The following is a 13,026-nucleotide window of genomic DNA, read 5'->3' on the forward strand; positions in this document are numbered from 1 at the left end:
GGGCGATCTGTAAAGGCTGTCCCAGAGTGCAGATAGCAGTTCAAAGTAAGTGAGGAGTTATTACAGAGAAGCTGTAGGAGTCACCAGTGGTTTAACAGATTCCTGATCTTGGTGGAAGGTATTTTTATTCCAAAACAGCTCAAGAGACTAAGGGGCTCAAAGAAGGAGTGGGGTGGTTTTTTCCCCTTCTATTCCTCCCCCTTGTAGCTGCAAGAGGAACACGCTGAGCGAAGGTTGGAGACTTTTTTCTTTTCTTCTCTGAACTGTCTGAGGAGCTGAATCTTAACTTAATTAGTTAACACAACCAAGTCAGGCTGTAAATAACTCTGATTACATGGATGCCTTCAGGGGGAAATGAGTTAACTATTGAAGGTTTGAAGAAGAAAAAAGCTGACTTATGGCAGTTCATTTTATCAAGTCTGTATCTTGTTAATTTGTATCTGGTTAGTTTGTGAAAGAGTGACATCTACTGGCGAAATCTGGAATCCCCCCCCCCCCCCCCCCCCCGTAATACCTTAAGAGAAAACAACTTTTGGTGACTATACACCTTGGATAACAAGAGACCTGACTATTGGAGAACATTGATGTTAATCTTTGGACTTTATTAAAAGAAATAATTGAAGAGAGAGAAAAAATTTTTACCGGACCAAGGGGACTCAAAATATTTATATAACTACTTAATTCAGGAGGGTCATATGTAAGGTTGAACTTAAAGGTTAGGAATTAATGTTATAATACTACTATCAAAGGTACATATTGTTATTGTCATTGGTATTGTTATTGCTATAAGATTATTAATTCCACCATTTTTGATTGATTGAATAATTAATTAAGGACATGGTTTGATTACAATATAATCAATAACTATAAGGAATTCACTCTTAGAATTTACTCTTAGGTTAATAGAATAGATATATAGAAATATAGGAATATTATAAGTGACATACATACATACATACATACATACATACATACATACATACATACACATATATATGCTGGTCTTGTATTCAGGTCTTAGAATAAATGTAATAAAAGGAAGGTTGGAGAAGGAGGAGAAAAAAATGGAGGAGCTGAGTTCTAGGCTGATCTAGGCAAACAAAGAACTTGAGTTAACAGTCCTCACGTTAGAATCGGAGAAAGCGGCCCAATTTCTACGGTTTCAGAATGTAAAGGAAGAAAAAGGTGAGGATTTACCAGACATGATGGCAGACCTTATGGCAAAGACTTTGGAAAGGATGAGATAGCAAGTGAGATCGATGAGACATATAGAATCCAGATAAACTACGCAAAAAAGAACAATCTTCCGAGGGAAGTCCATATAAAGTTCGTTAAAAAATCAATACGCAACGAAGTGCTGAATAGAACAAGAAACGATCCTAGTACATAATCAACGACAACTAACAGTCCTAAAACAGATACCGAGGAGAATCAGAGAACTAAGAAGGTTCTATCAATTTTTAACATCTGTGCTGAATAAATACGAAATTAACTTCAGATGGTTGATGCCGGAGGGTATACTGGTAACTTGGAGAGATAGAAGATTCAGAATAGACACAGTGGAACAAGTGGAAGATTTCTAAAATAAACTGGTTGGGCAGGAGGATGAAAGAGAACTGTTGGAAACAAGGATGCAAGGTTACAGGGCACAGAGAAGAAGAGAAAAGGAACTAGCGGAGAAAAGAAAGGAGAAAGAAGTTTTAGAGGAAAAAGGGGAAGAACCAAGAGAAGTGAGAGAGATAAGGGCAACAAGAAGCACACGGCCTAAATACACATAGAATTATGTCAGGAGAAATCAAGATTCTATCATTGACTATTAATGTCATCAATTATTTTAATGGCGTAAGTGACCATAGAATGGTACAAGCTAAAGTGATGATAAACTGTTGATACACACATACAAATGTACGTACGTATGTATGTCAATGTTGTAGCTTTTTAAAAAGGATTTTAAAATAATTTTATTTATTCTTTTCTCTCTCTAAAAAGCTGGGAAATTCATTAAAATAGATTTTACTTATGCCTTGTCCATATGCTGCTGAGATTTAGTTCTTATTTCTTCACAGCATCCTCTAGGACTGCTGCCATTAAACCTCCTTCAAAGCTTGCAGCTTTTGTTAAACTATTATTATAGTCCTCTTTTGCTTATACAGAATTTTCTCGATATTTAGGTCAAGCAATTTGGAAAAAGCAGCTACGACAAGAACAACCTATTTTGCACTAAGTTGCTATCAATATTTTTTTTAAGAGATCTGGATTTTTAATTATAGCCATTCCCTAGGTTTACACTCTGTAAAAGGTATTGGTATTGATTGACTCATATATTCATGAAAGATAAGGCATTTTACTTATTTTTCTTGAAAGTTTAATCCTATGATAACTGCCAGGCTTAATGTTCAAAATAATTAAGCTAAAGCCAACTGTGGGAGTGATAGTTTGTTCTTCAGCTAAAAGAATCAGCTGGCATTATAAAAATTATATAAACCCAGTTGATAAGAACAAGTTGTGGGTTCTATATCGCTGAACTGTACATCTGCTAAAGTAAACCATCAAGAGTTGGGATGCCATACTAAAGTTGTATTTCCTAAAGCATCAATAATGAACTTGTCAACAGCTTTGCTTCCTGTGCTATAATAGCAAAAGAGAGGTGTGCTTGATAAATTTAAAGAGATCTAGTGCTATCACAAAATAGATACAATGTAACTTTATACATTATATTATTTATTATATATGTCATATTAGCCTAGCAGTTAAGATGCTGGGCTTGTTGACCAGAAGGTTGGCAGTTTGAGTCCCAAGTACCCAGTGATGGGGGTAAAATACTTATCTGTGATTCTCAAAGCATAATCCTTAGACAACGGGTGCTCTGCCTCAGTTTTCCCACATTCACTGACCAAGAACTGTTCCTGTCGAGTTGCCTCCTGTTGCACACTAGAAGGTGAGACATCCATAATATATTTTCAAAGAGTCTTGGAATAGGAATAAAAATAGTAAGCATGCATTTATGCAGCTATAATCATTATTTTATTCTCCCAAATCATCAGCTCTTATGCTTTTAGAAAGTCAAAATCATGAGAGGCAGCGTTTAATTTGGAGTTCTCCATATTTTCTAAATATAAAACACTGGGCATCCTTCAGTTTGCTAAGCACTGTTTTATATTTTAAGCAAAATTTTTGTAAGCTTCGTTGTTTGAGAGATTCAATAGTATCCCCTATCCAGTGTTTTTATGTGTGTGTGTGTGTGTGTGTGTGTGTGTGTGTGTGTGTGTGTGTATTTAGTGTTACAACCCCTGGTATGCCCAAATATGGGAGGAAGCTTACTGCTTCCATTCTCAGTCTATCGGCTCGTCACAAGAGACCATCCAGACAGAAACCCAATATTTTTACTGTTACCTTTGTTACATTTGTGTTGTATTTGTGCTGATAAATAAATAAAGGGAGACTAGTATAGATCTATTTCAAGCTATTTAGCTCTCATCAGCTAGTCATACCCTTACTGGGATTAGAACCTGTGTGGGGGTGTGGGTGTGGGTGTGTGTACACACACACACACACACACACACACTAGGACATACATACATACATACATACATACATACATACATACATACATACATATATATAGTACTTTAACAGCACCCTCTTTTTTTTGTCTACAAAAATCTTTAATTCAAAAAATAAGGAGGTTTAAACCTGCTTCATCATTCTTTTGATAAGGTACATAGTTGGACCACACACACAAAATACTTTGAAGATCATCTCTTTGCCCCGTAGAGAAGGCATTTGAGCTGCTATACAAGCAAAGTTTTCTGAAGTTTTTGAGCCACTTCTGAGACTAGGACTGGTTTTTTAAAAGCTGTAGGACCCTCTCCTTCCAGCTGTCTGGTCTTAAATCCTTGTATTAATGTGACTACTTTTAACTATCTTCCGTCTCAGCCACACGCTGCATACATGATGCTAATAATGCCATAGCAACTAATTTTATTTAGGGCGAAGCACCAAAGTGCAATTATTTATGAATATACACGTCTGATTTTAAGAGTATATAGTGTGATGGCTAGACAAGATGAACAGCAGGGAATCACACTTGCTCACTCATTAAACTCTTATTTGCAACATCTTGAAATATTCTGAATAGATTATAGCTTCTTGATCTTCTTGATTGTTCAGGAATAGAATCAAAAGGAATCTGGGAATACCTTTTCCATCTAACAAATTTTATGGCATTTATTTTAATAAAATGCATTAGATGGAAAAGATGCTATGAGACTTTTTTTTGCTACCATAAACTGATATGATTCCCTTCCTACAATGTCTTTAGCACTGATGTGGTTTTTTTTCATCTGCATTGTATTTATTTAAATCTAGTGAGTTTATTAGCAATAGCAATAGCAGTTAGACTTATATACCGCTTCATAGGGCTTTCAGCCCTCTCTAAGCGGTTTACAGAGTCAGCATATCGCCCCCAACAATCCGGGTCCTCATTTCACCCACCTCGGAAGGATGGAAGGCTGAGTCAACCTTGAGCCGGTGAGATTTGAACCGCCGAACTGCAGATAACAGTCAGCTGAAGTGGCCTGCAGTACTGCACCCTAACCACTGTGCCACCTCGGCTCATTAGGCTGAGCATGGCAAATATTTTGAAATTGGTTCTCTTCTCCTAAAATGCTTCCATGGGAATTATTCTTAGTGATCAGTTTTTTTTCCTGGGGGCGGACAGTAGGGTTGAGAGCAGTGTCATTTTTTTGCTATAACAGTGGTTACTCACTCCTTTGGCGAAACCAAAATTATGTCCTCTGAACCACAGGATATTGCAGAATACTGAAAATTGGCGCAACCAAAGCCAATTTAAATATAATAATGTTTTATATAGCATTCTTATGCTTGTTATATTTTCCTTATATTTATAACTAGGGGGATATAAATGAACTGGTATATGACAGATAGATATGGATTAGTTATTTCCATAAAGGACAAAAATATAATTACAGACTTTCTATTTGCTAATATGGAAAAGAGGTTTAAAAACAATATTTCAAATCCCTTATTGTCAAAGCACAAGGTTCCTTATTCCCGATTCAGGTTAGGCATTTGATTTTGCGGCTACACTCATAGCAGATAAATGCTGGCGATCAAGATTTCATATATGAATTCTGAAATATAAAGAGTTTACTATTCACTGGAAAATGGAATGTATGTGATATGTGAGTATATGTATGTGAAATCTCTTTGGAATCATTATCCTTGAAGCAATATGGCATCTGTAAATTGTCAAGTAGTGTTCTGACCTAGGCTTCCCAAGGTCATGAAGCAGACTCCTTGTCCTGATAAAACCTTTTTTATTTAGGTTAAAGTGAATTCCTCTCCAGCAAAGTCCTGCCAACAGTCTTTCAAGAGATTTCACAACTACAGACCTTTATCAGGCTTGGAGAGCTGCCAGGCCGATATCTTCCAAACGCCATTCTGTAGCAGACAAGAAGTCAGGAATAGCTCTTTACTCTAATGAATTGAACTAATTGTCTCTTGCAAACTCCCTTCCCCTTTTCATCTTCTTTATTCCCTATGGGAGGGGTCATTCACCGTCCACCTGTGCTTTTACTCCCGAGTTGGCCCTTATTCCTTAGCTATTCCGTTCCCCTGGCAGCTCTGCACATGTATACACTGGGAACAGGCTCCAGCTGTTCTTCCTCCCCATTGATATCCGATTCCGAAGAGAGCTGATAACTGGCAGATAGCCCTGGCCTTATCTCTGTCTCCAATGCATAGAACTGTTGTACTCACAATACAACTAGTGCTTCAGTTCAGAGTTTATTGCAGGTTCTTGCTTTGGATCTGACTGTAATGCGCCGTATAGGTGATTTGAGAAATGCTTCAATTTTTTTGAAACTCCTTCCCCTCCCCCAGTTGTGTTCTGATCACTGTCCTCGTTAAGCAAAGACCAGTTTCTATATAGTATGTTTGTTCACAGCTGCTCTTATGTTTCTGCTAATTTGTCTTTTAGGGAGAAAATGAGGGTAAGAAACATACAGTATTTCATATATGCAAAGAGTAATTCTGAAAGGAAATTGTCACAATTCTAGGAGGCAGAGTAAAGGGACCCAGATGTGCTGAATACAGGCCAATAATGGTATCTCTCAGCCCTTCCATAGCTTAGGTGACAAGATTCAAATGTGTCAAAAACTAAATTTGAGTATGGCAGTGAAAGAATTAAAGGCATGATGGCTAAGGTGGGGGGGGGGGACTGGGCTACCTCTTTCACTTGGAACCCTAAGAACATGTTTATTTTCCTGAATGGTTCAAACAGGGCAGTAGGCACCTTCATTAAAAATTGCAAAGAGGAACAATGGACATAACTCGTGTCTCAGTATTACAATACAAATTGCACCCCTTACGTGTTTCTGTGTGACCTCCTGATGCAAGTATGAAAGGGAAGAGCTTACATTAGCATATCACGATGCACATTTCCTCGTTTTGATGTCGTGATTAGGAACAAATGTCATTAGAACAGAAACTTGAGAAAAACATTGGAGATAATCCTCTCAATAAAATCAAAGCTGACCTCAGATCTTTTTTGTCTCCTGGAATGGGAAACAACAGTTGCATTAAAAGTATAAAACTAAAATAGATTTCTTAAAGCACTGTTTGTTGAACAAGCTACAGTAGCACTGTTTGCATATGCAGCTATGATGGACTAGTTCACACGTCCTGTTAAATCAAAACCAAACCACATTGATTTAACCTTATGAGTGAATGGTGACTTGGATAATGTAATGCCTCAATGAAAAGTAGCCTCTAAAGACATATCTGTCAGAAAATTCATTAAATATACACACCAGGATTCTAAAGTAGTGGAGCCATTTAATAGTTTTGATGAGAAGCCAGCCTCTATCACATGCAGCATTCCTCTTTGAACTTTATTATTGTTGTTTTGCATCTCAATTAAGCATAAAGGCCAGACAGTGTGGATGAGCAGGCATAGTAATTGCTGGAATTGAACTTTATGTTTTGGGTATGACTTTCCTTTGAACTTGGTTAGTTCTGCTATTCAAAATTCATCTGACCTTTCTGATAAGTATTGCTTACCAGCTCTAACCTCACAGTAAGCTGATGAGGTAGGTTGCTGTGTTCTGATGGGAAAGGAAAAGGAAGGGAAGGGAAGAAAAGAAAGAAAAAGGAAAGGAAAGGAAGGAAAAAGGAAAGGGAAGGGAAGGAAGGAAATCAGTGGGTAGAGAGATGTGTGCATATGTGTGTTTATTTATGACAGAGAGAGAAACAAGACAGACATCTGTTATGATTGGATAGGGATGGGCCTCTGGAGCCTTATCTTTTTTCAGGGAAGACAAGCAACTGAGACATATTTTAGTGTTGTCTTTAAACATAGTAATAAAAACCTTTGATACTGAAAGCCTGTCCTATCACATCCAACTGAATATGCTTCTAATATGAATTAAGACAATGAAAACTACTAAAAAGATGACAGGAAGGCAGCAATCATGCGCAAAAGAAGGCATTTTCTGTCACTCTCTCATCCTCTGCATGCGCATAGACCTGTGTGCGCATGCATGCGCACACACGACACACACACAGAGGCTTTGAGGCCCTGTATGCTGCTCAAGCAACCCACGTTCTCCTCATTTTCAAAGGACCAGATCCTGTAGCATATTCCTGCTGTTCTTGCAGTGGTGTCCCTGACTGTAGAAAAAAATGGTACCACTTCTGAAAATGTTGCCAAGAAAATTGCGGGGACTTGTCTTTAGAGTCGAGATCGACTCGATGCCCCCCCCCCCCCCGCAAAAAAAGGTAAATGCAGTTCCAGCTCTCAACATCAGGGTACGCAGTTCATTGGTCTTTTCGCTCTGGCTGATGACTGAGAAAGCATTTCTTCAGACAGACACTGGCTCTTTTTTTTCTCATCAGATACTGCTCAGCTTTACAAGAAAATTCAAAATCCCTGGAAGTAAAAACTGTTCAAAGGTTTGGCCTTGTCAAATCCATCGGCACAACTGCCATCGTTAAGCATCAGTTCCCCCAAGGGTCTGTTGTACCTCCCCTGAAAAGGTCATCCAGTGCCTGCACAACACGTAGAGAGGAAAGCACGCCAAGAGCACAGCTCCAGTGAGCTCGGCTGGTGCCACTAAAAGGTCCCTCCTTAAGAAGCAGTCTTCTTATCACCAGGAACGTGCAAGGAGAGGGAAGGAATTAGGTGGAGATGGGAACGTGGCCGTCACTGTCTCCACTCCAGCTAGTGACCCAGTCTTTCTTGGTGATGGTGCCTGTCTTCTCCTCGTGAAAAAGCTGGCGCTCCTGGCGGGGAATCTTGATTGCATGGTACTGGGGTAGATTGGCTTTCTCGTAGTGGGCACGTTTGAAGAAACCAAGCTGGAAGAGAGGAAGCCATTTTGGAAATTCAGTGAGGTTGGCACTGCCTTCCATTACCACATGAATGCTAGGAGACGGGTTTTTTAGTTCGGCGGTCAAGCCATAAGCTCCACCCATCAACTGCCATAGGTTAACGCCAGCACCTATTCACACTTCACCTAGTGGGATGGAAGCATTCAATGCACACCATGCATTTAGAACAAGGGTCTCCAACCTTGGCAACTTTAAGACGTGTGGACTTTAACACCCAGAGGTCCTCAGCCAGCTTTCAACTCTGGAGTTGAAGTCCACATGTCTTAAAGTTGCCAAGGTTTGAGAACCCTGACTTAGAACATAGAGCTTTTGGGACCCTCAAGTTGTGTTGGGATTTCAACTGTCACAAACCTCTGTCAACCTCTGGAAAAATTCTGAGAACAGAAGTCCAATATTTTTCGCACTAAGAAAAATAAGGAACAGACGTATATTGTCCTGCCCTCCCAAAAAATTGGACAAGCTTCCAGCCACCTTCATCAAAACAATGAGAGGAAATGACATATGTTTTTCTGCTCTGAATTATCTATATATAGATGCTCTGTATAAAAATAAAGAGTGCTTGGATTATAACCTCAATATCCTGCTAATAAATATTATTAAAGGTTTTTTTAAAAAAAATCACATTTCCAGTTTGGACTGCAAATAAGGGAGGGTGACTTTAAGGGATGAGTCTGATCTATTATCACGATCTCTGATACATGTATAGGCAGGAGGATTCATTCACCTTAAACTTATTCTTTTGCAATGATATTCAGATCCCCTCCTCTGTGTTCTCCTAGCCCCAAACTAGATGCTGAATCCCATATCCCAGTTTTTGTATTTTAGTGTATACTTCATTAATAACTAGAATTATGGGGAACAACAATTCTTTCCTGCCCAACAGAGTCCTGTAGCTCTTATGAAAAATCAGCCAGATCAAATGTACATCGTTTTACAGATGGTGGCAAGTATGCATATAGAGCTGGATTAGATGAAAATTAAATTATTGAGAGTTGCTCCCGTCCACTGGAAACATTGGAATGTATCCTTATATACTGTCAATGTTCCTAGGCATCTTTCGTGTTCTTTCTCACCATGCAATAACTCAAGATTTGAGGGGCTTTGGGTGAGATGCCACTAGAAGGCCCTGTATTATGTTAATACAGCTCTTCCTGGCTACTATTTATAGTTACCCATTTGTTCTTTAGCCCCATTCAGAAGGGTTTCAACTGAAGCCCCAACCCATTATTCCTGCTCCACCCATCTATCCAGTCCCAGAAGTATATTCTTGAATGTGACTTATGTACAAACATTGGAGTAATACTAATGTTAACACTGATTAACACCAAACAAGCAATCAGGCAATAAGCAATACTCTAATCAAAGAACTACCAATTCAGACAAACAAGCAGTAGATAGACAACAACTCAAGAGAAAACATTACCCCCCACTAACACTGACACAGCAAGCTACTGTATATAAAGAGAGAACAAAACCTACTCCCTTCTACACTGAAGATGTTAGCCAGGTAATGAAGCGTCTGCACAAAAACAATCAAGCTGAGAGAGCACCAAGGACTCCACAGTTCAACCCTGAGCTACAAATTGGGCATGTCTAGTTTAATGAAATGAAGGACTAGGGGTGACATGATAACAGTATTCCAATATCTCAGGGGCTGCCACAAAGAAGAGGGAATCAAGCTATTCTCCAAAGCTGGTGAGGGTAGGACAAGAAGCAATGGGTGGAAACTAATCAAGGAGAGAAGCAACTTAGAACTGAGGAGAAATTTCCTGACAGTTAGAACAATTAATCAGTGGAACAACTTGCCTCCAGAAGTTGTGAATGATCCAACACTGAAAGGTTTTAAGAAGAGATTGGACAACCATTTGTCTGAAATGGTGTAGGGTTTCCTGCCTGAGCAGGGGGCTGGACTAGGATACCTCCAAGGCCCCTTCTGTTATTCTATTAAATATTCTCTTCTATTGGAACTAATGTCCTTCAGGCTTTATAAGCACACCTTTCATGTCCCCAGATCGATTCAGAATTATGTTGTGCATATACACATCTTGCCAATGCTTGTAAAGTTTCTAGGCTTTGCCAACTGTTCATAATGCCCTTAATAATCCACCTGTTATTGTACTGCATTCAATATTGAATTACATTGTGTTACATGATGTAACACAACTGTTGAGTTACAACCATGTGACCTTTAATATTTTTGCCTCCCACAGAGCAATAGCACATGCAGACGAGGACTGTAAACCCTCATATCTGTTAGGATGCTGCCAAGTCCTGCAGACATGCTTCCATATATGCTTGGGGACACAGACAATGGGATTGCTGTTTGTGAACACAACATGCACTAGTACTCTTAGGGGGGGCTTACAGGAACCACATTCCATTACTTGCTATTTCTGTGTCATCGGTGCTCTCACACACTCCAATACACATACAGGGGGAGGGGCAGTTAGGTAGGTGAGACCAGGCATTACCACTAGGCCTCCATGGCCTGCCTGTCTGCATCAGATGGCTGTATCGCCAGCCGGGCCCGGTAATAGTTTGTGGAGTATTTGGAGACCTGGCTGGTCCTCTTGAAGAAGCCACACTGGGAGTTGGGAAAAGTAGGAATAGTATTAGCAGGCTTGCTACACTTCTGCTCCTCAAGGTGAAGCCTTCCTTTAAACGCCCATCAGAGTCCATGGAGGCATTCAAGCAGATACCATCTCCCCACCAAGCTCCGCAAGGGAGTTTTCAGACTTTTGTCAGCAGATACTCCTTTCCCTAGCACAGGGGTCTCCAACCTTGGCAACTTTACAACTTGTGGACTTCAACTCCCAGAATTCCTCAGCCAGCATCTCAGAGGTTGGTTCCTGCCAGTTCTAACTTTTTCTATAGAAGAGGTTCCACAAATCTACAGTGCTGTTTAGAACCGGTTCCAGCTCCCTCCCCCGCAATCCGCACATCATCAAGATGAAGAGTGAGAGGAGGAATTCTGGGAGTTGAAGTCCACAAGTCTTAAAGCTGTCAAGTTTGAACACCCATGGGTTTTTTTTCTAAAGGGTTAGGGGTGCAAGGGTCTTGTAACTTGACAGCTTTAAGACTTGCCTGCTTCAAATGCCAGAGTTTCTGAGCCAACATTTTGGTTGCTAAGCAAGAGCGTTGTTAAGTGAGTTTCACCACATTTTACAAGTTGGCCATGCCCACCCAATCACATGGCTGGCAAGCCACTCCCACCCGGTCACATGACCGGCAAGCCACTCCCACAAAGCAGGCCACACCTACAGAAGAGGTTCTAAAAAAATTTGAAACCCACCACTGCAGCATCTGGCTGAGGAATTCTGAGAGTTGAAGCCCACAAGTCGTAAAATTGCCAAGGTTGGAGACCCCTGCCCTGCCAGATACCATGAATTCTAGCAGATCAAGAGCAATTGGTTCTGGAAGGATGTAATCACTGGGACATTTCAGCTACAAAGAGCGGCCTCTAGGGAATGGATGGCTACAGTAGAAATAATCACCATGAAATAGAAGATACAGTTAGACCACAATTATGGCGGCTTCAGGATATAATAAAACTTGGAACTATCAGCTTGACTGGAGTGACATGTATGTGACATGTAAAATGCATGCAAGTTTGTAGATACAATTTGCCTTGGTATCAAGGCTGTACAGGGACAGCTACTGAGGGTCTCAGTAGCCACCACAGGCGCTTTCTCTGGCCAGCTCACCTTCCATAAAATGGAGACTAACAGGCCCAGTACTAGGATTCCGGCTAGTACTGCAATGAGGATAATCCACCAGGGCACACCTCGCGTCAAGGCCACAACAGGATCCAAGTAGACAGTCACTGGGATCTGGGGGAAGAGAAATTGTTGGAAAGTGTGAAACGTGTAAGTTGGAACACAGGTTACACTACTGTTAATGAAATAGCCGTTACAGTTTGTGTACTTCTTTTACATACAAAATCTCATAGCTCATTGAAGAGGTTGATTTGGTCCACCTTCACTTTTGGCCTCAGAGCCCCTTTAGCAATAGCCATTGCACTTAAGACTTATATACCGCTTCATAGTGCTTTTACAGCCCTAAGCGGTTTACAGAGCCTTGTTCTTTTAAAGGGCATCACTGATTTGTGAAGCCCTCTACAAAATCTGGCACTTAATGATTTTAGTAACATTTCTCTCCTTTCTAATTCAGGAGCAGTAGGTGATTCAGGAAAGAAGGAAATGGACACCATACAGTTTTTGTGGCTTGGTCCCCTCCAGATGTGTGTTACTTCCGTTCCCATGAGCTTCAGTCGGCATACTGTTTTACCTTATAAGCTGAAAATTATCAAAATGGAAACCCAAGACATTTGGAGGACAACAGGCTGGGAGAAATGATACGAAAGTGCTGCAATTTTTGTCTATATTATGCAAGGAAAACATAAAGGGGAAATAAGTTGTGGCAAGGCTACACCACCTGGGTCGTGGCATCTCTTAGGACCAGGTTGCGAATAGTGGAGCTCACTGAGATGTTGGCACGAACAATCACTTCTACTGATGTCATATGAGCAAATTCCTAGGAGGAAAAGGAACAGGGTTCAGCATAGTCAAGAGCCACCCAAGTACCCTGCAGGGAAAAGCACAGTCTCTTAGTTCT

The 13,026-nt window shown here is 40.3% G+C and overlaps 1 protein-coding gene across 6 annotated transcripts in view; it reads right to left on the bottom strand.

Annotated features, from left to right (window-relative positions):
• Positions 1–6,838: 6,838 nt before the first annotated feature.
• Positions 6,839–13,026, bottom strand: part of ITGA7 (integrin subunit alpha 7) — a 63,274-nt gene continuing 57,086 nt past the window's right edge. For 5 of the 6 annotated variants that reach the window (XM_087710301.1, XM_087710299.1, XM_087710303.1 and 2 more), the window contains 3 exons: positions 12,847–12,945; positions 12,117–12,242; positions 6,839–8,379 (listed from right to left, as the gene is read on the bottom strand). In XM_087710301.1, coding sequence (XP_087566427.1) covers positions 8,200–8,379; positions 12,117–12,242; positions 12,847–12,945 — 405 coding nt within the window. In that variant the 3' untranslated portion in view covers positions 6,839–8,199. Of the gene's footprint in view, positions 8,380–10,883; positions 10,997–12,116; positions 12,243–12,846; positions 12,946–13,026 lie in introns of all 6 variants that reach the window. The other variant, XM_087710302.1, reaches the window with a different exon arrangement.

The sequence above is a fragment of the Thamnophis sirtalis genome, unplaced genomic scaffold (genome assembly GCF_051295495.1).
Source record: "Thamnophis sirtalis isolate CommonGarterSnake01/CBP01778 unplaced genomic scaffold, rThaSir2_p1.2 scaffold_3, whole genome shotgun sequence".
NCBI lineage: Eukaryota > Metazoa > Chordata > Lepidosauria > Squamata > Natricidae > Thamnophis > Thamnophis sirtalis.